The sequence below is a fragment of the Oncorhynchus mykiss genome, chromosome 29, assembly GCF_057628025.1.
Source record: "Oncorhynchus mykiss isolate SJ-2025 chromosome 29, ASM5762802v1, whole genome shotgun sequence".
Classification (NCBI taxonomy): Eukaryota; Metazoa; Chordata; class Actinopteri; order Salmoniformes; family Salmonidae; genus Oncorhynchus; species Oncorhynchus mykiss.
The window spans coordinates 12346645-12369322 of NC_143050.1; the positions used below are offsets into that span (position 1 = coordinate 12346645).

The window sequence follows — 22678 nt, forward strand, 5'->3', positions numbered from 1 at the left end:
ATAGTATAGCACTAACACCCAAATCATGTAGGCCCATAGGCTGCATAGACAATATATCACATTGCCATACATAAAACTTCAGTAAACACTGTTATTAAACAAATTCTCTAAACACTTCATTCCAAATGCAGGTGAATGTGTATGGATTTGGGAAAGACAGAAATGGGAACTGGCACCACTACTGGGAAACACTAACCAATAAAAAGCTCAAGACTGGACCACACCCTGGAGACTATGAGTACAATGTCACAAGAAAGCTCTCGGAAATACATAAACTTGAGATATATAAGGGATGGTGATAATCATTAATCCAGATCATTAACGGGATTTGCTTCAATAGTCCCATTTTTTTTTATATTGAACAATTTATTTCTGACTGTTTAGTCTGTCGAGGACTACATTACATCTTAGAAACACCATTCAAACTTTAAAAAAAGTTTGGTCTTGATAAACATGCTTTTGATAACATTTATACTTTTTAAACTTTTTGACCTTCTAAAAAAATGAATCTACTTTTAAAAACAAATCTACTTTTCAAATTTCCAAAGCTACCATTGTTAAAAACTCCCATGACTTCTAACATTCTAATCACAATAATGTAACACAAATCAGCTAAGTTGAGAGCTTTACCAACAAGTAAGATAAAAACTTAGGCTACTTCTCTGCTATTCAAATCTGGAATCAGATTTGAAATATCTTCCACCAATCATACTATACAGCTCTTTTAAGCCCGGGTTCAGAAACAACAGCCAACATAAGGAAAGACGAGAAGAGACGAAACTAGCCAGTTGTAGAATTTTGTGTTGTGGGTACAAAATTGTTTTGTTACAGACTAATGCTATGTAAATGCTTGAGTTGAATACTACTAGTCACTGGTCATTTTCCACACCTGTCCAGTAACCTCTTTACGTACCACACAGAAGAGTGATTTATTAATTGCTCATTATCTTTCGGGCACTAAAGCCTAGCCGTGTGGAAACATAGTTCCCTCTGGTTAGGCTTTAAAGATCCCATGTCTCCTCTATTTTAGACATACGGTGTATTCAGAAATGATTCAGACCCCTTGACTTTTTCCACATTTTGTTACGTTACAGTCTTATTCTAAAATGGATTCAATAGTTTTCCCCCCTCATCAATCTACACACAATACCCCATAATGACAAAGCAAAAACAGGTTTTTAGAAATTTAAAAACTGAAATAGCACATGTACAGAAGTATTCAGACCCTTTACTCAGTACTTTGTTGAAGCACCTTTGACGGTGATTACAGCTTTGCGTCTTCTTGGGTATGACTCTAAAGCTTGGCACACCTGTATTTGGGAATTTATCCCAGTCTTCTCTGCATATCCTCTCAAGCTCTCTCAAGAGTTCAATCTTGGTCTCATCAGACCAGAGAATCTTGTTTCTCATGGTCTGAGAGTCTTTTAGGTGCCTTTTGGCAAACTCCAAGTGGGCTGTCTTGTGCCTTTTACTGAGGAGTGGCTTCCATCTGGCCTCTCTACCATAAAGGCCTGATTGGTGGAGTGCTGCAGAGATGGTTGTCCTTCTAGAAGGTTCTCCCATATCCACAGAGGAACTCAGAGTGACCATCGGGTTCTTGGTCACCTCCCTGACCAAGGCCAATCTCCCCCGATTTCTCGGTTTGGCCGGGCGGCCAGCTCTAGGTAGAGGCTTTGTGGTTCCAATATTCTTCCATTTAAGAATGATGGAGGCCACTGTGTTCTTGGGGACCTTCAATGATGCAGACATGTTTTGTACCCTTCCCCAAATCTGTCTCGGAGCTCTACGGACAATTCCTTTTTTGCTTTGACATGCACTGTCAAGTGTGGGACCTTATATAGACAGGTTTGTGCCTTTCCAAATCATGTCCAACCAATTGAATTTACCACAGGTGGACTCCAATCAAGTTGTAGAAACATCTCAAGGATGATCAATGGAAATGCACCAGAGCTCAATTTCAAGTCTCATAGCAAACGGTCGGAACACTTATGTAAATAAGGTAGTTCTGTTTTCAATTTGCCAAAATGTCTAAAAACCTGTTTTCACTTTGTCATTATGGGGTGTTGAGTGTAGATTGATTAGGCAAGAAATGAGGTTTGAATACTTTCAGAATGCACTGTATAGTCTGTGAGAATTGGTTAGAACCTGTTCTCATTTGTATTATTTTTCTAAGGAAATGGAGACAATTATCCCTCATCTCTTTTGTAAGGTTGCCTCCCCCTTGGAGGAGTAAGCAGCTCTTTGTGTAGATTAAGTATATAAATACTGTGTGATTGTAAAATCTTTGAGACCCTCTCCGGTATGTCCTGAGAGTTCCTTTCCGGTATGTCCTGAGAATTCCTTTCTAGTATATCCTGAGAATTCCTTTCTGGTATATCCTGAGAATTCCTTTCTAGTATATCCTGAGAATTCCTTTCTGGTATATCCTGAGAATTCCTTTCTCGTATATCCTGATAATTCCTTTCTGGTATGTCCTGAGTGTTCCTTTCCAAGATTATGTTATAATAGTTTTATTGCATCAAATAGTTGTTTTATGCAACAGAATAAGGGGTTGTTAGAACTCTCATCTGTGTGTGTTCTACTGAAAATTTGCCTCTGGGAGATAACATTGACAGGAGATTTACAATGTCTTTTGGGTGATAAAACCTGAAGAGACCTCATTCCAGAGCATGAGTTAATGTTTCTGTTCTATATGGTACCAGGGAGAAATTACCCCAGGGCCAGACCCTGGTCTCTACACAAAGATAACGTTTTTTACAGCAGATACTGTCTGCTGTGAATAATAAGTATCTTTCATACAAATCTTAACCTTGTGACCCATTCTATACATCTGTTGTTTGTTGGGTAGGTTGAAAGGGGTGTATTTTGGCTATAAAATACCTTTGTACTTTTGTCTCTGGGCTCTCAACGAATCATCTGAGGGTGAATCGTCAACCAGCCATCGTTATCATAGCGCACTAAATCAATTCACTTTATATGTGTGCGTTGTATTGACCTGCTCCCTTATTATTACGTGAATAAATATTTAGTGTAAGTATAACTCTGACTTGTGTGATAAGTTTGTCTCTCCTCATTTGATAGTAAAGAAATGAACCACCACAATATCATGAGAATTCCTTTCCGGTATGTCCTGAGAGTTCCTTTCCGGTATGTCCTGAGAGTTCCTTTCTGGTATGTCCCGAGAGTTCCTTTCCGGTATGTCCCGAGAGTTCCTTTCCGGTATGTCCTGAGAGTTCCTTTCCGGTATGTCCTGAGAGTTCCTTTCTGGTATGTCCTGAGTGTTCCTTTCCGGTATGTCCTGAGAGTTCCTTTCCGGTATGTCCTGAGAGTTCCTGTCCGGTATGTCCTGAGAGTTCCTTTATGGTATGTCCTGAGAGTTCCTTTACGGTATGTCCTGAGAGTTCCTTTCTGGTATGTCTTGAGTTTTCCTTTATGGTATGTCCTGAGAGTTCCTTTCCGGTATGTCCTGAGAGTTCCTTTCCGGTATGTCCTGAGAGTTCCTGTCCGGTATGTCCCGAGAGTTCCTTTCTGGTATGTCCTGAGAGTTCCTTTACGGTATGTCCTGAGAGTTCCTTTACGGTATGTCCTGAGAGTTCCTTTACGGTATGTCCTGAGAGTTCCTTTATGGCATGTCCTGAGAGTTCCTTTACGGCATGTTCTGAAAGTTCCTTTACGGTATGTCCTGAGAGTTCCTTTACGGTATGTCCTGAGAGTTCCTTTACGGTATGTCCTGAGAGTTCCTTTATGGTATATCCTGAGAGTTCCTTTACGGTATGTCCTGAGAGTTCCTTTACGGTATGTCCTGAGAGTTCCTTTACGGTATGTCCTGAGTGTTCCTTTATGGTATGTCCTGAAAGTTACTCTCCGGGTTCATCCTGAGAGAGTGATCTTCCTTGCAATTGCTCAATAAACGTATTATTTCTTATAAATGAGTTCGGCCTGATTCCTCAAATAAGTTTTCCTCAACAGTGTTGTAGAACAGCTGACTAAAGACAGGGCATACAGTTAAGTGAAGGAAACTTTGAAACAAAGTTTAGCAAGCAAGTGTCATAAAATACATGCACCAAAACAGGGCACACCATGTGACTTGTCAGATAAATATCAGCAAGCTAGGATAACTAAATGCAACAAAAATGGCTAGCTATGTATCTGTTTGGCTAGCTAGCTAGCTAGCGGCTTGGCTTAAGACAGAACATCAGCGCACAGTTCTCTGATTGAATAAACGGACCCATCTCATCGCAAGCATTTGGCTAAGATGTGACATACTGAATCTTGGAAACTCCAGACCGTTCAGATCAGGCATACTTTGTTCAAAAACATAAAACCGTATCGTCTCGGCTGTTGTATCTGAACCAGGCTTTAGAGAACCCCCCCAATAAAACTATAGAAATGCAAAGAAGGCTTTATCTTTGGGCTTTTTGCTGAAATGTTTGTCGATCGATATGGATATATGATCTCTGTGGTAACTTGTATCTGTACAGCATGAACGCTCTCTCCTAAATTACTCGATGCAAAGGGGTTTTATTGTCTATTTACATTGGTTTCATCCCCCAGACAAGCCGTTAGATGCTGTGACACCCTGTGTCGATGGGGCCTGGGTGATCAGGTTACTGTAAACTTAGTATTGTTTGATTGGTCAATGGTGGTTGGTTTTGGTTTGAAAATGTTACACCTTCAGATGTTATAGATGGAATGAAGGTCTGTTTTTCTCTCTCTTAACCTGTATGACATTTTCTTATTTCCTAGGCATCTGACCTAGTATCTCTTTGCTCAAGGTTTGTCTTGTAAGTTAACCTTGAGATCTATCCCCTCAAATATGTGTTATTAATGTCAGTATTGCCTTGTAACTTAAGCTTTATACCTTGTATGGGAATCCATTCATTTTACAAAGTTATTAAATAACACTTGCTTTGAAATTAGCTTCTCATGACCCTTTCTTGACCTTAGTCAGCTAAACACATAATATTTGATTGCAGATCGTTTTACTATAATGTTAAATAGAGTCAGATATACTTTGTAATATACTTAGTTAACATATTAATTGCATTATGGGTAGCATGTGAGGTATATATAATATACACAGATAAAATCTCACTACGCAGTTCTACAGTCCTGTCAAATCCCTGGAGGAATTGTTGGAGGCAATACAGGGAGACAGCAAGGTTTACTTTACCAAAGTATAATGCAATCAATAGCTTTTTTTCAGCGCAGAGATGGGGCCTCCTCATTTCTGTCTTTTGGGTCATGGCCATGGGTGAGAATAGGAGAAGTAAACTCTACAGTCACTGAGGGTGGAAGTATATACAGTGGGGAGAACAAGTATTTGATACACTGCCGATTTTGCAGGTTTTCCTACTTACAAAGCATGTAGAGGTCTGTAATTTTATATCATAGGTACACTTCAACTGTGAGAGACAGAATCTAAAACAAAAATCCAGAAAATCACATTGTATGATTTTTAAGTAATTAATTAGCATTTAATTCCATTACATAAGTATTTGATACATCAGAAAAGCAGAACTTAATATTTGGTACAGAAACCTTTGTTTGCAATTACAGAGATCATACGTTTCCTGTAGTTCTTGACCAGGTTTGCACACACTGCAGCAGGGATTTTGGCCCACTCCTCCATACAGACCTTCTCCAGATCCTTCAGGTTTCGGGGCTGTCGCTGGGCAATACGGACTTTCACCTCCCTCCAAAGATTTTCTACTGGGTTCAGGTCTGGAGACTGGCTAGGCCACTCCAGGACCTTGAGATGCTTCTTACGGAGCCACTCCTTAGTTGCCCTGGCTGTGTGTTTCGGGTTGTTGTCATGCTGGAAGACCCAGCCACGACCCATCTTCAATGCCCTTACTGAGGGAAGGAAGTTGTTGGCCAAGATCTCGCGATACATGGCCCCACCCATCCTTCCCTCAATACAGTGCAGTCGTCCTGTTCCCTTTGCAGAAAAGCATCCCCAAAGAATGATGTTTCCACCTCCATGCTTCACGGTTGGGATGGTGTTCTTGGGGTTGTACTCGGGGTTGTACTCATCCTTCTTCTTCCTCCAACAACGGTGAGTGGAGTTTAGACCAAAAAGCTCTATTTTTGTCTCATCAGACCACATGACCTTCTCCCATTCCTCCTCTGGATCATCCAGATGGTCATTGGCAAACTTCAGACGGGCCTGGACATGCTCTGGCTTGAGCAGGGGGACCTTGCGTGCGCTGCAGGATTTTAATGCATGACGGCGTAGTGTGTTACTAATGGTTTTCTTTGAGACTGTGGTCCCAGTTCTCTTCAGGTCATTGACCAGGTCCTGCCGTGTAGTTCTGGGCTGATCCCTCACCTTCCTCATGATCATTGATGCCCCATGAGGTGAGATCTTGCATGGAGCCCCAGACCGAATGTGATTGACCATCATCTTGAACTTCTTCCATTTTCTAATAATTTTCTAATAAAAGTTGTTGCCTTCTCAACAAGTTGCTTGCCTATTGTCCTGTATCCCATCCCAGCCTTGTGCAGGTCTACAATTTAGCCCTGATGTCCTTACACAGCTCTCTGGTCTTGGCCATTGTGGAGAGGTTGAAGTCTGTTTGATTGAGTGTGTGGACAGGTGTCGTTTATACAGGTAACGAGTTCAAACAGGTGCATTTAATACAGGTAATGAGTGGAGAACAGGAGGGATCCTTAAAGAAAAACTAACAGGTCTGTGAGAGCCGGAATTCTTACTGGTTGGTAGGTGATCAAATACTATGTCATGCAATAAAATGCTAATTAATTACTTAAAAATCATACAATGTGATTTTCTGGATTTTTGTTTTAGATTCCGTCTCTCACAGTTGAAGTGTACCTATGATACAAATTACAGACCTCTACATGCTTTGTAAGTCGGAAAACCTGCAAAATCGGCAATGTGTCAAATACTTGTTCTCCCCACTGTATGTGGTCAGTTAATAATACAACATAACATACTTAACTGAAAATAAATCTACAAATACTTAACATACATAACCTGTTGCTGCTTATGACTCAGTCAGTGCTGTGGACTGGCTGCGTTCTTATCCATTTACTCCTGAACCTGAATTAATTTAGGCTCTGCCAAAGTGCAACTTTTCAGGTTTAGAGAAGGGCCACGTGTACATTTTCTGCAGTTATCTTGTCTCCTGATAAGGTGTGCTTAGATAGCAGATGATAAAACACAGGGCGGTGGCCAGGATCAGAGAGTTTTAATGAGTTTAGAAAGGGGCATGGTGTAATTAAGTGAGTCTGTTCTTCCCCTTCTCTTTCCCTGTACTTCAGACTCATGCCCCTTGTAAAACATGTCCAACAATTCTATATACCAGGTTTACATAGGGTTTTTCAGTATATTTCTCTACCGGAGAACTTACAAGTGTCAACCAAAATTCAGACAATAGACACTTCAGGAAATTAAATGTTTGTGCCCTTTAAAGTGCATCCTTTCTAACCATGAAGAACCTACTAAACCCAAATAGCAATACCCCACACAATAAATCAGGCATGATATTAACACCACTAACAAATATTCATAAGTATTGATGGGTGGGGTGTGTGTGTATGCAGGTGTCTGTGTGGTAAAACATAGAACAAAAACAACAAATGGCCAGGCCTTACATCATTTGGATGCTCCCTTAACAGCCGGATCCGGGTACCTTTATATTTTATAGTACTGCAGAGTCTTACTAACTGCTCTCCCAAGGCACCTGCCTCAGGAAGCTATTCAAAGGGAGAGCTACAGAATTGTATTGTTAAACTCGTCAGAAATGTTGGTAGTGGACATTCCATCAGTCCTGGAAGAGAAAATAAACATGTACATAGTTTTCACTATGCTAAATCTGAATCAGTCCTAAAAATGCAACATTCAGTATTACTATGCCTACATGTACCACCCTCCCCTATTGAAACAAGCTTACTGCATTTTGGGCAGGAAGCCTTGATAAAACCATGTGTATATAATCATACTGGAGACACATCAGGTGATACTGGGTCCCTTTAAGCAAAATAGGCACCTTTTAAAGTAAACAATCCCAAAGCCCCTTTCTTGTAGTCTTATCATCTAGACCTGTTGCATTTACGCATGGCTTGTGTTCTGTACTTTCTGTCCCTGGGACATGAACTAGTCAAAATAGGAAAGTTGTTGTTGAACAAATCCTCTAGCACCTTCAAACAGTTGGCGCTGGCTTATCAGAGCTTTCTTTTTTTTCATAGCCCTGGTAATAAAAATTGTTTTTTGGGATCTACTTCAATAGTAGACAGTGTTCCACGTAATGGAAACAAATTATTGGTTTAGATGACGTTACTTTCATACTTAAAATCACTGGTGTTATTCACACTATCGAATTGAAAAATAATAATTGGAAATAGTCAAAAATGTATCTTATTCAATTATTCAGACCTCTGTTCCAAAGTTTCCCACTGCGTCCCTTACAGCCAGAGTTCAGTGAGTTCAGAGTTCAGTACACTCTTATCTATGGGTCCACAGGAAGCTTATCTTTAACCTAAACACCAGATGGCAGCCTCTAATCAGTCCCATGGCTCAATCCCTCTGTTCGTCACGTGACATTGTATTGAAACCTTAGTTTCTTCAAATTACTTGGATATTGCATTATTAGACTTCTATCTGAAAGCCACTAATAACATATTACCATTCACATACTGTCAACACTTATTCAATTTGACATCAACTGACAGAACATGAGTACCATGAATCTTCCCATTTTACTTTTGTTATCACTGTCTTTGTTACTTTCACTAGTCTCCATATCTTTTTCCTTCAACCCTTTACTTTCTTCCCAATAAGAAACCCCTCTTAACCACTACAGCTAATGCACACGTATCACTTAAACAATGTTCTGCTTTTACCACTATTGTAAGGTTTAAAAACAAACAAAACAAACATGATAACGTCTGTTCATGTAACGCTCCGGGTGTCGTGGGTGTGGAGTCAGACGCAGGAAACAGAGAGTGCAATACTGTGCTCTTTTCATGCACTCACGCAACACTGGGTGCTCAAAATCAAATGCCCCAAACGAAAACAGTACAGCAGAAAATACACGACCAGGAACAAACACGTTCCTCTACTACATACACGAAGGTCACAATGATTAATCCCGCACAAAGAAACAGGCTGTCTAATAAAGCCCAACTAATGACTCACTAACAGGTGCTAACAATAAACATACAAGGAGGGGGAGGAAAGACAATCAGTGGCAGCTAATAGGCCGGCGACGACGACCGCCGAGCGCCACCCGACCAGGAAGGGGAGCCACCCTCGGTCGGACTCGTGACAGTTCACCGGGATGTCATTGTCCACTTTTACTTTCACCTTATTGTTTGCATTTTAGTCTACCCTAATGATGTTACTCTAAATATATATGACCAATTTCCATTGGATGTATACTTTCTGCTTCACACTCATTAAATGTCTATTTTGAGAATTACATGTAATGTGCCGAAATTATAAAATACATTGGCCAATTCAGAAGGGGAGAGACACTTTGGAGGGAACTTCCCTTTTAAGTTACTGTAGCTCTAGAGACAAGACAGTTTCTTTCTAGGATCAACATTTATGATATCTTGGCTAGCACTGTCTATCAGCCTGCTGTCATTAAAGTGCTCTGTCCATATGAGTCTGGCACCTGAGACAGAATAGCCTGAGAGACAGAGACAGTTTCTACTCCATCTCGGGGAGTGGTTCAATTTTGCCTACTACTCACAAATTGATTTAGAACTTCATTGTTGGAGAAATCAAGAAAAACTCCATCAGAACTACAATACATTGTAGCCTTAAGTTTAGTGTACAAGTCTCAACCTAGCAAGTTAAATGGTTGAGAGGGTGAATACAGAAAACCATGTTCAACATTCATCGGTCCTATTGGTTTTACTTCAAAATGTATTACTGGGGTGGTATTCCTTTAATTCTTGATGAAGGCTCTGACTTAAGGATTCTATTTTTTATTGGGATCTGTTTTAAAACCATAGAAAATGTGCCAATCTTTGTCTGACACTCTAGGTCCCAGACCCTTTAGACAGTCATTTAACCGTATCATTATAATATGATCGGTAAGGGGACCACTGAACATTTCTCAGAATACTTTTCACACCACTTATCATCTCTCTTTATCCAACTATGTCTCTCAACCAACCAACCTAACAAATACAGTCAACCTTTCCACTATAACCAACCTAACAATTACAGTCAACCTTTCCCCTATTACCAACCTAACAATTACAGTCAACCTTTCCCCTATTACCAACCTAACAATTACAGTCAACCTTTCCCCTATGACCAACCTAACAATTACAGTCAACCTTTCCCCTATTACCAACCTAACAATTACAGTCAACCTTTCCCCTATTACCAACCTAACAATGACAGTCAACCTAACAATTACAGTCAACCTTTCCCCCATTACCAACCTAACAAATACAGTCAACCTTTCCCCCATTACCAACCTAACAAATACAGTCAACCTTTCCCCCATTACCAACCTAACAATTACAGTCAACCTTTCCCCTTTTACCAACCTAACAATTACAGTCAACCTTTCCCCCATTACCAACCTAACAATTACAGTCAACCGTTCCCCTATTACCAACTTAACAATTACAGTCAACCTTTCCCCCATTACCAACCTAACAATTGCAGTCAACCTTTCCCCCATTACCAACCTAACAATTACAGTCAACCTTTCCCCTTTTACCAACCTAACAATTAGAGTCAACCTTTCCCCTTTTACCAACCTAACAATTACAGTCAACCTTTCCCCTTTTACCAACCTATGGGGTATTGTGTGTAGATCAGCGAGAAAATAAATCTATTTAATCCATTTTGAATTCAGGCTGTAACACAACTAAATGTGGAATAAGTCAAGGGGTATGAATACTTTCTGAAGGCACTGCAGATAGTTTGAACACCAGGCGGGCTTTGGCATTCTGGATAAGTTGCAGAGGTTTGATGGCACAAGCGGGTAGCCTAGCCATCAGAGAATTGCAGTAGTCTAGACGGGAGATGGCAAAGCGCCTGGATTAGGACCTGCACCACTTCCTGTGTGTGGAAAGGTCATACTCTACAGATGTTGTAGAGCAGGTCACCAACCTTTTCTGAGTCAAAATGAAATCAGAGATCTACCGCTCAGATTTTGAAAAATGACTTTAAAAATCTTAATCCTATGCAACATTAACCAATTGAAAACAGTTATATAACAATGAGGTTTGTGCAGTGGCTATAGGCCCAATATATTATATTATCAATGCAAATCAAAGCGTATTTATCATGTGCGCCGAATACAACACCTTACAGTGAAATGGTTACTTACAAGCCCTTAACCAACAGTGCAATTTTAAGTAAAAAATAGGTGAACAATAGATAAGTAAAGAACTAAAAGCAACAGTAAAAAAACAGTGAAAAATAACAGTAGCAAGTCCATGTTAATGCATATTGGCTATTCTTGAATTGCCCTGCCAATCTTGTTCTTCTCAGACCTATGGGGGGTGATTCATGCCAGAATTAAGCCTCATGAAGCTACTGATACCTCTTACAGAGTCACCTAACATCTTCCTAGCGCCATAAAATACTGGCATGAATTAACATGGACTGTCAAATCGAGACAAGTTTTTTTCTAAAGTGTCAAACTGCTGTTGTGTACACAGCAAGACGTATGTGTTAGTTTAAGGGTCTTTCCCCCATTACCAACCTAACAATTAGGTTTCATTTAGTTTATTATTAAAGATCTCACCATGAACGCCTTACAAACATCTACATGAACATGGTTTTGTAAAAAAAAAAAAATAATTGCCAGAGTAATCTAATCAATTTAATTTGTCGATTTAGCTAAAATAGGCATATCACCTCAATACAAAAATGATTAGATTGATTTGCAGCCAGCCACCATTACTGTGTAGATATGCCTATTTCTGAAATCAATATGGACACAAGGGCTGCTTTGTTGGAAGAAGCCCTATTCAGGTCTCCAGTGCCGCATTCAAAACAACTCCTAGCTCAGTGCGTTCAAGACAACTGGGAACTCTGAAAAAAGGTCATCCAACTCAGAATTCCAATGCAGAAATTTGGGCATCTTTCTCTGACCTGAAAATCACTGATGTAATGATTTGACCAAATGTTTTTCTCAAAGTTCCCAGTGTACCACATGTTTACCGGTTTAACAGACACAATCACTAACACCATGTAATCCTTAGGCTATACATTTCTGCGGAGATGTCTTATGGTTAAAAGCAGGGCTTGAATTCAAGGGGTATGTGAGGATATAGGCCTAACCCTTGTTATAGAGATGGGCAAAAAAGCATATGCTACCCCTTGTTTGCTTGGCCTTAGAAAAAACAACAGTAAAGTATATCTAGGCAATCTGGGCTATAACAATGATTAACTCCACAATTATTTCTGCATAGTCTACCAGCTTATTGAAGGTCTTGCTCACAGGAAAAAGTGGTTGTTTTATTAAATGCTCCGCAATTTAGAATATTAGTGGCAGGCTATGCCTACGGCAAAAGACCAAAAAGATACAATCGATATGGGTCGATATAGAGCCAAGCAACCAGCATATCAATGGACGCTTTGATTCATTACGTAACCCGGTCAGAATTTTGCAAGTTCTAGCAACAGCTCTAGCAACGGAAGCTAGAACTAATCAAATTCCATTGTGGCGCAGGGGGGTGACACTTTTTGGCTGGGGGACATTATTTAGCATTTAGCATTACCAAACAATGTCCCCCAGCCAAAAAGTGTCCCCTGCCACATCTCAATGGGATTCAATAAACTATTAGCGTCCGTTGCTATATCAATGGTGTGATGGCCTTATGATTCTAATTTTGGAGATCATTACTGCCTAAATTAGGTTCTTTTCAACATCGCTATGCAAACAAAGCTGATTTCTGTGAATATGGCGATGTTTAAAACTTCTTATGGCTGCAGGGGCAGTATTGAGGAGCTTGGATGAAAGGTGCCCAGAGGTGCCCAGAGTAAACGGCCTGCTCCTCAGTACCAGTCGCTAATATATGCATATTATTATTAGTATTGGATAGCAAACACTCTGAAGTTTCTAAAACTGTTTGAATGATGTCTGTGAGTATAACAGAACTCATATGGCAGGCAAAAACCTGAGAAGAAATCCAAACAGGAAGTGGGAAATCTGAGGTTGGTCGATTTTCAACCCAGCCCCTACTGAATACACAGTGGGATATGGATAAAGTTGGCTTCCACTAGATGTCAACCGTCTTTAGAAACTTGAATGAGGCTTCTACTGTGTTGTGGAGCCGGATGGGAGCTCTTTGAGTCAGTGGTCTGGCAGAGAGCCAGGTTCTGGTCACGGGCATTTCACATGATAGCGACCTGCGTTCCATGTCTTCTCTACAGACATAGGAATTCTCCGGTTGGAACTATATTGAAGATTTATGATAACAACATCCTAAAGATGTAACGGTTTTCTGTATGAGAAGGAGAGTCGGACCAAAATGCAGCGTGTAGATTGCGATCCATGTTTTAATGAACAAACGTAAAACACGAATCAATACAAACACTACAAAATAAAGAACGTGATGAACGTAACGAAAACCTAAACAGCCCTATCTGGTGAAAACACATAGACAGGAACAATCACCCACAAACACACAGTGAAACCCAGGCTACCTAAATATGGTTCCCAATCAGAGACAATGACGAACACCTGCCTCTGATTGAGAACCATATCAGGTGAACATAGAACTGGACAAACTAGACATGTAACATAGAATGCCCACTCAGATCACACCCTGACCAACCAAAACATAGAAATATACAAAGTAAACTATGGTCAGGGTGTGACAAAAGATTGATTCTATACTTAGTTTGACAAGTTTCTTCGACCTGTAATATAACTTTTTGAAGTTTTCGTCCGACGTTCGGATGGACCTGCGTTTGGATTTGTGTACTAAACGCGCTAACAAAAGTAGCTACTTGGACATAAATAATGGACATTATCGAACAAATCAAGCATTTATTGTGGAACTAGGATTCCTGCCAGTGCATTCTGATGAAGATCGTCAAAGGTAAGGGAATATTTATAATGTGATTTCTGATTTCTGTTGACTCCAACATGGCGGATAATTTTATTTATTTTCTTAGCGTCGTCTCAGATTATTGCATGGTTTGCTTTTTCCGTAAAGTTTTTTTTAAAAATCTGACACACCCTGTTGCATTAAGGAGAGGTATATTTATATTTCCATGTCTAACAATTGTATTTTCATCGACATTTATAATGAGTATTTCTGTAAAATGATGTGGCTCTCTGCAATATCACCAGATGTTTTTGGAACTAGTGAATTTGTATACTGAGATTTTTTTATATAAATATGAACTTTATCAAACAAAACATACATGTATTGTGTAACATGATGTACTATGAGTGTCATCTGATTAAGATCATCAAAGGTTAGTGATTCATTTAATCTCTATTTGTGCTTTTTGTGACTCCTCTCTTTGGCTGGAAAAATGGCAGAATTTTTCTGTGAGTTGGTGGTGACATAACATAATCGTTTGTGGTGCTTTCGCTGTAAAGCCTATTTGAAATCGGACACTGTGGTGGGATTAACAACACGATTACCTTTAAAACAGGATAAGATACATGTATATTTGAGGAATTTTAATTATGAGATTTCTGTTGATTTGAATTTGGCGCCCTGCACTTTCACTGGCTGTTGTCATATCGATCCCGTTAACGGGATTGCAGCCCTAAGAAGTTTTAAACAAGTTTTGTGGTTGCAATATTGGAGAAAGCTTGGTGAGATCTGACATGTTCCCTGATCCCACTCAGACACTCTTGACACCCATTCCAAATGGGAACTACAAATGAGCTCATGCGCACAGTGCAATAGCACTATAAAAACATCCCAGGGGTATTATCTCATGCAAGACCAAGGGAGTAATCTCTCTCATCACCTGTTCATGTGGAAAAGTCTATGTAGGACAAACAAAAGTACAATTAAAACACTGCATAGCTGAACACCGCAGCTCAATCAGGTGTAAGCAGCTCACTTTGTTGTCCAATCTCTTCCCTCAAATACATAGGCATTGAGCATGTTGCTCTACCAAGGAGAGGAGGAAACATTGAGATCCTACTACTACCAAGGGAGGTGTCATGACGTTGGACTCTTTGGGTATAGCAAGCCCCATCCCCCTTTCCCTGCCTCCCCCGTTCCTCCTTCAACTAGGCTGCTGTGGTCAGAGAGACGTCATAAATTCCTGAGAAGACATGGCCACATAGTATAAGAGGCAGAGGAAATTTTCATGGAGCACAAAGGAATTTCTTCCACCTCACAGAACTTGAGGTACGAACAAATTTCATGTTCCGGAGAAAGTATAAAAGATCGGTGAAGAATCCGGCTACGAACTGGTCCGTTTGTCACAACTTGGGGAAGCTCATGGGAGACGGTGTGGCCACATTACCATAACGCTGTTTATATAATAGCCTCAGATATGAGGTTTACATCTAATTGTTGTATAAGATGAATGTATGATACTGTTTGTAAAATTGTGTAATATGATTTTGTACTGTTTAATGAAGGAAAACTCAAAAAAGGGATTGGAGTTAACTAAATCAGAGGACCGCCCCTGAGCCCAGTTTGGGTCAGGCGTCCTGGGACAGCCCTTTTCTGCCATTCCGAATAAAACCCAACTTTGAGAAATTATCACCAGACCATGTTAATCTCCATTAGGAAGAGACAAAGGTTGTTGACCATTGCTGAATCTTTTAACCATACCACGTGGTTAAACTCTTACCGACAGTATAAGAACAAGTTTTCGATATTAATTACTACTCTGCAGCTAGGAATTCAGCTAGGAATTCGTACACCTAATATGTTCCCTCTGTTGATGATGCTTATTATGCATTAAGGTTGAACCAAAAGATTACATGTAACAAATATAAATGAAATAGGAAACAAGAAAATATGTGAAATTTAATTAAACAATAATGTATGTTGATGCTAATATTATGTACAATATTTAATTATGTTTACATATGATAATAGCCTAATATATTTAATATGCCATGACTATTGTTTTTTTTTAACAGTTTCACTAATTCATCCTAATTAACTTAATCATTATGACACACCCATCACTATTGTCATTGGTTGCACTAATTGCACTGTTTGTCTACATAACCTGGTTCAAGTATTCATGACATTACCCTGAAGAAGGCACAGTGATGCTGAAACATTGGTGATTTAGCCAATAAATTACTGGGAGTTTACATATGGAGTGTGCCATTCTATTTTTATAGTTTATTCACCGTTAGTCAGCACCTCCACACAAAATAATTTTTCTGGTGTGCACCAGCTCCTGTTTTTTATTCAGCTAATAAAATGAAAACATTACTTCAAACTACTTTTGGGTACCTTGTTGAAACCCCTGGGCCAGTGTTGGTACTGCTGACAGTATATATTCTGTTCACCTTAATAGATGGTGACCCCAGCTAGAAGTAAAAAAGCAGCGACGATTCCCAGGTCTCACCTTACTTTCGTCCTTCTTCCAGGCCAAGTCATTTGGCCTGAAACGCCACCTGATGTGGTGGAAGTTTTATACAAATACAAAAATAGCAATACACAAACAACACTAAGTCAATCACATATGTTTAATACTATTGTATATACAATTGCATTGTTTAACTCAGTAAACAGCTGCGGCTCCCGTGCATACAGCAGGCAATAGGGTGAGTACTCTGGAAGCCTGGACGCTGCTGTTATGTGCAAAGAGAAAGACCTTCGGGTTGTCCTCCCACCATTCCTGGTACCCGCCATGGGATTTGTCTTGAGGGTCTGGTAGGTCCATTCATCCAAACCTGGAGTCACCATACACCATTACATACACAATCACATTATTTACAACTCACTGTACTATTAGTGTCAATTTTGAAAAAGCTATAAATGACAGGAGGCCTATGAGAAACAACTACAACTATTACATTATTAACCACTAACATGTAAGCTAACATTGACTGAAACCAACTAGCCTAGAGCTAGCTAGCGCTTAACTAAGCTGGGTTTGGCTAGTGTAATATACTAGCACACTGAGATAGGGATGCGGGTAGAAGAACCAAGTTTATCAGAGGTCACGGGTCAAGTGCAAGTACAGATGACCACATGTAGTAGTTAGTAACAGCGCCAGCCTCAGGCACTCAAGGTAAATACTGTACATGAACAGACATGACATCTCCCTTTCATTAGACTTTTTGAACATTTATTTTTGTATGCTCTTTCAACTCAGTGTTTCACATCACAATATGCAATTGTTAAGCAATATATAACATAACATGGACATCACAATTGTCAGTCTTTTCAGTACTGGTAACGTTTTGGCATTCTGATAAGTCTTCCATAATGAGTTGATTTCACTGTTGTGTCAGTGTTTAACATTGTTGCTTTCCTCTGTTTGTTTTGGTGTTGTTGGTGCTGGAGAACACACAGGTGAGTAGTTTTCTTCCAGGCTGACACTTGTTTCAGGTTCTCTTTCCACAGGATAAGGTCCATTATGGTTTCTGAGTGTCTCTCTGGGTGTGTTGTTTCATGTGTCTCTGGTTCCTTCTGTAGATTCTCTCTTGTTTGGTGTTTGTACTATGTATAACCTTGGCTGGTCATGTTTTCCAAGTACAATTGCTGGTTGCCATTTGTTGTCTTGTCTGATCCTGACTCGTTCTCCTTCCTTCATGACAGAAAGTTTAGGTGTGCCTTGGTCACAGTAGTGTTTTTGTCTCTGTTGTCTGCTTGTGAGACGGCTCCTGAAATGCTGATAGAGTCTCTCTGTTGTCTGCTTGTGAGACAGCTCCTGAAATGCTGATAGAGTCTCTCTGTTGTCTGCTTGTGAGACAGCTCCTGAAATGCTGATAGAGTCTCTCTGTTGTCTGCATGTGAGACGGCTCCTGACATGCTGATAGAGTCTCTCTGTTGTCTGCTTGTGAGACGGCTCCTGACATGCTGATAAAGTCCTGGCTTTAACAATCTCTTTAATGTCGGAATCTTTGTCTTCAGCCTTCTTCCCATTAGTAGTTGTGCAGATGAGACCTACTTCAACCAGGGGTGTGTTTCTGTACTCAAGGAGAGCTATGTAAGGATCTCCGTTGCTGTTTTGTGCTTTTTTCAACAACTTCCACCATAATGTGCAAATAAATACATAAAAAATCCTATGTGATTTTCTGGATTTTTTTCCCCTCATTTTGTCTGTCATAGTTGAAGTGTACCTATGATGAAAATTACAGGACTCTCTCATCTTTTTAAGTGGGAGAACTTGCACAATTGGTGGCTGACTAAATACTTTTTTGCCCCACTGTAACAGTGGTCACTAACCCACTAAACTAACCCAATATAACAGTGGTCACTAACCCACTAAACTAACCCAATATATCAGTGGTCACTAACCCACTAAACTAACCCACTATAACAGTGGTCACTAACCCACTAAACTAACCCACTATAACAGTGGTCACTAACCCACTAAACTAACCCACTATAACAGTGGTCACTAACCCACTAAACTAACTCACTAGAACAGTGGTCACTAACCCACTAAACTAACCCACTATAACAGTGGTCACTAACCCACTAAACTAACCCACTAGAACAGTGGTCACTAACCCACTAAACGAACCCACTAGAACAGTGGTCATTAACCCACTAAACTAACCCACTAAAACAGTGGTTACTAACCCCCTAAACTAACCCACTAGAACAGTGGTCACTAACCCACTAAACTAACCCAATATAACAGTGGTCACTAACATACTAAACTAACCCAATATAACAGTGGTCACTAACCCACTATAACAGTGGTCACTAACCCACTAAACTAACCCAATATAACAGTGGTCACTAACCCACTAAACTAACCCAATATAACAGTGGTCACTAACCCACTAAACTAACCCACTAGAACAGTGGTCACTAACCCACTAAACAAACCCACTAGAACAGTGGTCACTAACCCACTAAACTAACCCACTAGAACAGTGGTTACTAACCCCCTAAACTAACCCACTAGAACAGTGGTCACTAACCCACTAAACTAACCCACTATAACAGTAGTCACTAACCCACTAAACTAACCCACTATAACAGTGGTCACTAACCCACTAAACTAACCCACTCGAACAGTGGTCACTAACCAACTAAACTAACCCACTCGAACAGTGGTCACTAACCCACTAAACTAACCCACTATAACAGTGGTCACTAACCCACTAAACTAACCCACTATAACAGTGGTCACTAACCCACTATAACAGTGGTCACCAACCCACTAAACTAACCCACTATAACAGTGGTCACTAACCCACTAAACTAACCCACTATAACAGTGGTCACTAACCCACTAGAACAGTGGTCACTAACCCACTAAACTAACCCACTAGAACAGTGGTCACTAACCCACTAAACTAACCCACTAGAACAGTGGTCACTAACCCACTAAACTAACCCACTAGAACAGTGGTCACTAACCCACTAAACTAACCCACTAAACCAGTGCTTCTCAATTATTTTCTGTTATGCCCCGCCTCCCTAAGAAGAAGTAAACATTTCGCGCCCCCCAACTCTCTGCCGCGAATGTAAATAGTATATTTTGTCTATAAAATTGTTTTAAGTACACCTCTGCATAACATTGTATCCATTGTATTTGATACTGAAAAATAACATTTAATATAATCAATAAATAATAATACATTCTAATTGATCAGCAACATTAACTCAGGAGCACAATATATGAAACACTTTGACCTATAAAACAAAAATGAATAAAACAATTTGTGCTGATTTTTAAAAATCTAAATGAGGAAGTCAGGATTAATGGCTACAATGAGCACGTTTTGCAGAACACAGCTTTTCGAAGCGGGGTTTGAAGCATGACACTGCAACTCTCAGCTCCTGCTCAATGTTTAGCTGGGACCTGTACTTGGTCTTCAGTGCAGCAACAGCAGAGAAGCCAGTCTCACAATGATAAAATGTTGCAAAAGGAAGAAGAATGCCCATGGCCCTCTGCCCTAAGAGTGGATACTGCCTCTCTACACTCAGAATTCACCCAGTGTCTGTGATGTGAACCTCAGTCTCAATGTGGAGTCAGACGTCATATCAATGAACGAACTGGTCCTCCTCTGCAGAGCTGAAACCAGTTGGAGTTGGTGCATTGAAAGGATCTCTCACCCAGTCATATTTGGAACTGTTTTCAGGGAAGTACTTTTATTTTTGCAGCACGTCATCCAGCATGACAGAGACCATGTCTAATGCTGCAGGCAGTATCAGCTCTTCTGCTATGGAGTGGTTTTGCACTGAGCAATTTGATACGCCACCTTATATGATGCTAACAGTGCTCGTTGGTTTACTGAAGTAGCATTCACAAAGCGGGACGATTGTTGGCAATATTCGGCACGTTTTCGCTGAATGAACTCAAGCGGCTTATCAGCGTGATTGGGGTGTAATGTCTTTAAGTGACGCCTTAATTTATTTGGCTTCATGCTGTCTGCTGCCAACATTTTTAGACACAGTAAACATACCGGTCTTTCCTCGTCTCCCACCTTAGTCACAGTGATGCCAACCGCTACATACGCTTCGTCATATCTCCTGTCTCCCACCGTAGTCACAGTGAAGCCAAGTGCTACAAACGCTTTGTCATATTTCCTCATCTTAGCTTTCTGGAGACTTACGTTTGTCTCATTATCTCCGTCTCTCTCCGCCTTTCTTTTCATCCCTGTTAATTTTTCCATGGCGTATCTTAAGGGTTTGTTATCTGCACTTCATATCTCTTGCTCTGTGCTCTTGTTCGGTGCAACAAAAACCTACTCCCTGAGGCAAAAACGCCCCCCCCCCCCCCCCGGCATCACTCCCAGCCCTCCCAGGGGGGCGCGCCCCACTATTTGAGAAGGACTGCACTAAACTAACCCACTATAACAGTGGTCACTAACCCACTAAACTAACCCACTATAACAGTGGTCACTAACCCACTAAACTAACCCACTATAACAGTGGTCACCAAGCCCCTAAACTAACCCACTATAACAGTGGTCATCAACCCACTAAACTAACCCACTATAACAGTGGTCACCAACCCACTAAACTAACCCACTATAACAGTGGTCACTAACCCACTAAACTAACCCACTATAACAGTGGTCACCAAGCCCCTAAACTAACCCACTATAACAGTGGTCACCAACCTGCTAAACTAATCCACTATGACAGTGGTCACCAACCAAAGTATATCTTCTGGGTGATTTAAATATTGACTGGCTCTCATCAAGCTGCCCACTGAAGAAAACAATTAAAACTGTAACCAGTGCCTGCAACCTGGTTCAGGTTATCAGTCAACCTACCAGGGTATTTAAAAACAGCACAGGAATGAAATCATCAACATGTATTAATTACATCTTTACTGATGCTGCACAATTTTTCTTTAAAGCAGTATCCAAATCCATAGGATGTAGTGATCACAATATAATAGCCATATCTAGGAAAACCACAGTTCCAAAGGCTGGGCCTAATATAGCGTATAAGAGGTCATACAATAAGTTTTGTAGTGATTCATATGTTGATGATGTAAATAATATCTGCTGGTCTGTGGTGTGTAATGAGGACCAACCAGACGCTGCACTTGACACATTTATGAAATTGCTTATTCCAGTTACTAATAAGCACAAACCCATTAAGAAAATGACTAAAAACTGTTAAATCTCAATCTCAAAAATTGTAGGGTTGAGAGGGATGAGGCGAAAGGCATGGCAAATAAGTCTGGCAGCCCATGTGTCTGTATCTTTGTGTGTTTCTTCACAGACCTCATGGTTCCATGAGGTGTATTTTTACCTGCAATTTTACCTGCAACCATGCAATTGTTTGTACAGATGAAGGTGGTACCTTGAGGCGATTGGAAATTGCTCCCAAGGATGAAACAGACTTGTGGAGGTCTACAGTTTTTTTTCAAATCAAATCAAATCAAATCAAATTTTATTTGTCACATACACATGGTTAGCAGATGTTAATGCGAGTGTAGCGAAATGCTTGTGCTTCTAGTTCCGACAATGCAGTAATAACAAGTAATCTAACTAACAATTCCAAAACTACTGTCTTGTACACAGTGTAAGGGGATAAAGAATATGTACATAAGGATATATGAATGAGTGATGGTACAGAGCAGCATAGGCAAGATACAGTAGATGGTATCGAGTACAGTATGTACAAATGAGATGAGTATGTAAACAAAGTGGCATAGTATAGTATAAAGTGGCTAGTGATACATGTATTACATAAGGATACCGTCGATGATATAGAGTACAGTATATACGTATGCATATGAGATGAATAATGTAGGGTAAGTAACATTTATATAAGGTAGCATTGTTTAAAGTGGCTAGTGATATATTTACATCATTTCCCATCAATTCTCATTATTAAAGTGGCTGGAGTTGAGTCAGTGTCAGTGTGTTGGCAGCAGCCACTCAGTGTTAGTGGTGGCTGTTTAACAGTCTGATGGCCTTGAGATAGAAGCTGTTTTTCAGTCTCTCGGTCCCAGCTTTGATGCACCTGTACTGACCTCGCCTTCTGGATGATAGCGGGGTGAACAGGCAGTGGCTCGGGTGGTTGATGTCCTTGATGATCTTTATGGCCTTCCTGTGACATCGGGTGGTGTAGGTGTCCTGGAGGG

The 22678-nt window shown here is 40.3% G+C and overlaps 1 protein-coding gene and 1 long non-coding RNA gene across 5 annotated transcripts in view; both read left to right on the plus strand.

The window, feature by feature from the left end:
• LOC110510227 (CMP-N-acetylneuraminate-beta-galactosamide-alpha-2,3-sialyltransferase 1) overlaps window positions 1-16381 on the plus strand; it is a 31264-nt gene extending 14883 nt beyond the window's left edge. Inside the window, exon 7 of one of the 2 annotated variants that reach the window (XM_021591615.3) lies at window positions 132-4916. In XM_021591615.3, coding sequence (XP_021447290.1) covers window positions 132-299 — 168 coding nt within the window. In that variant the 3' untranslated portion in view covers window positions 300-4916. Of the gene's footprint in view, window positions 1-131; window positions 4917-15064 lie in introns of those variants that run through there. The other variant, XM_036967330.2, reaches the window with a different exon arrangement.
• Window positions 1-22678, plus strand: part of LOC110510226 (uncharacterized) — a 212749-nt gene that overhangs the window by 36873 nt on the left and 153198 nt on the right. The window lies entirely within an intron of this gene.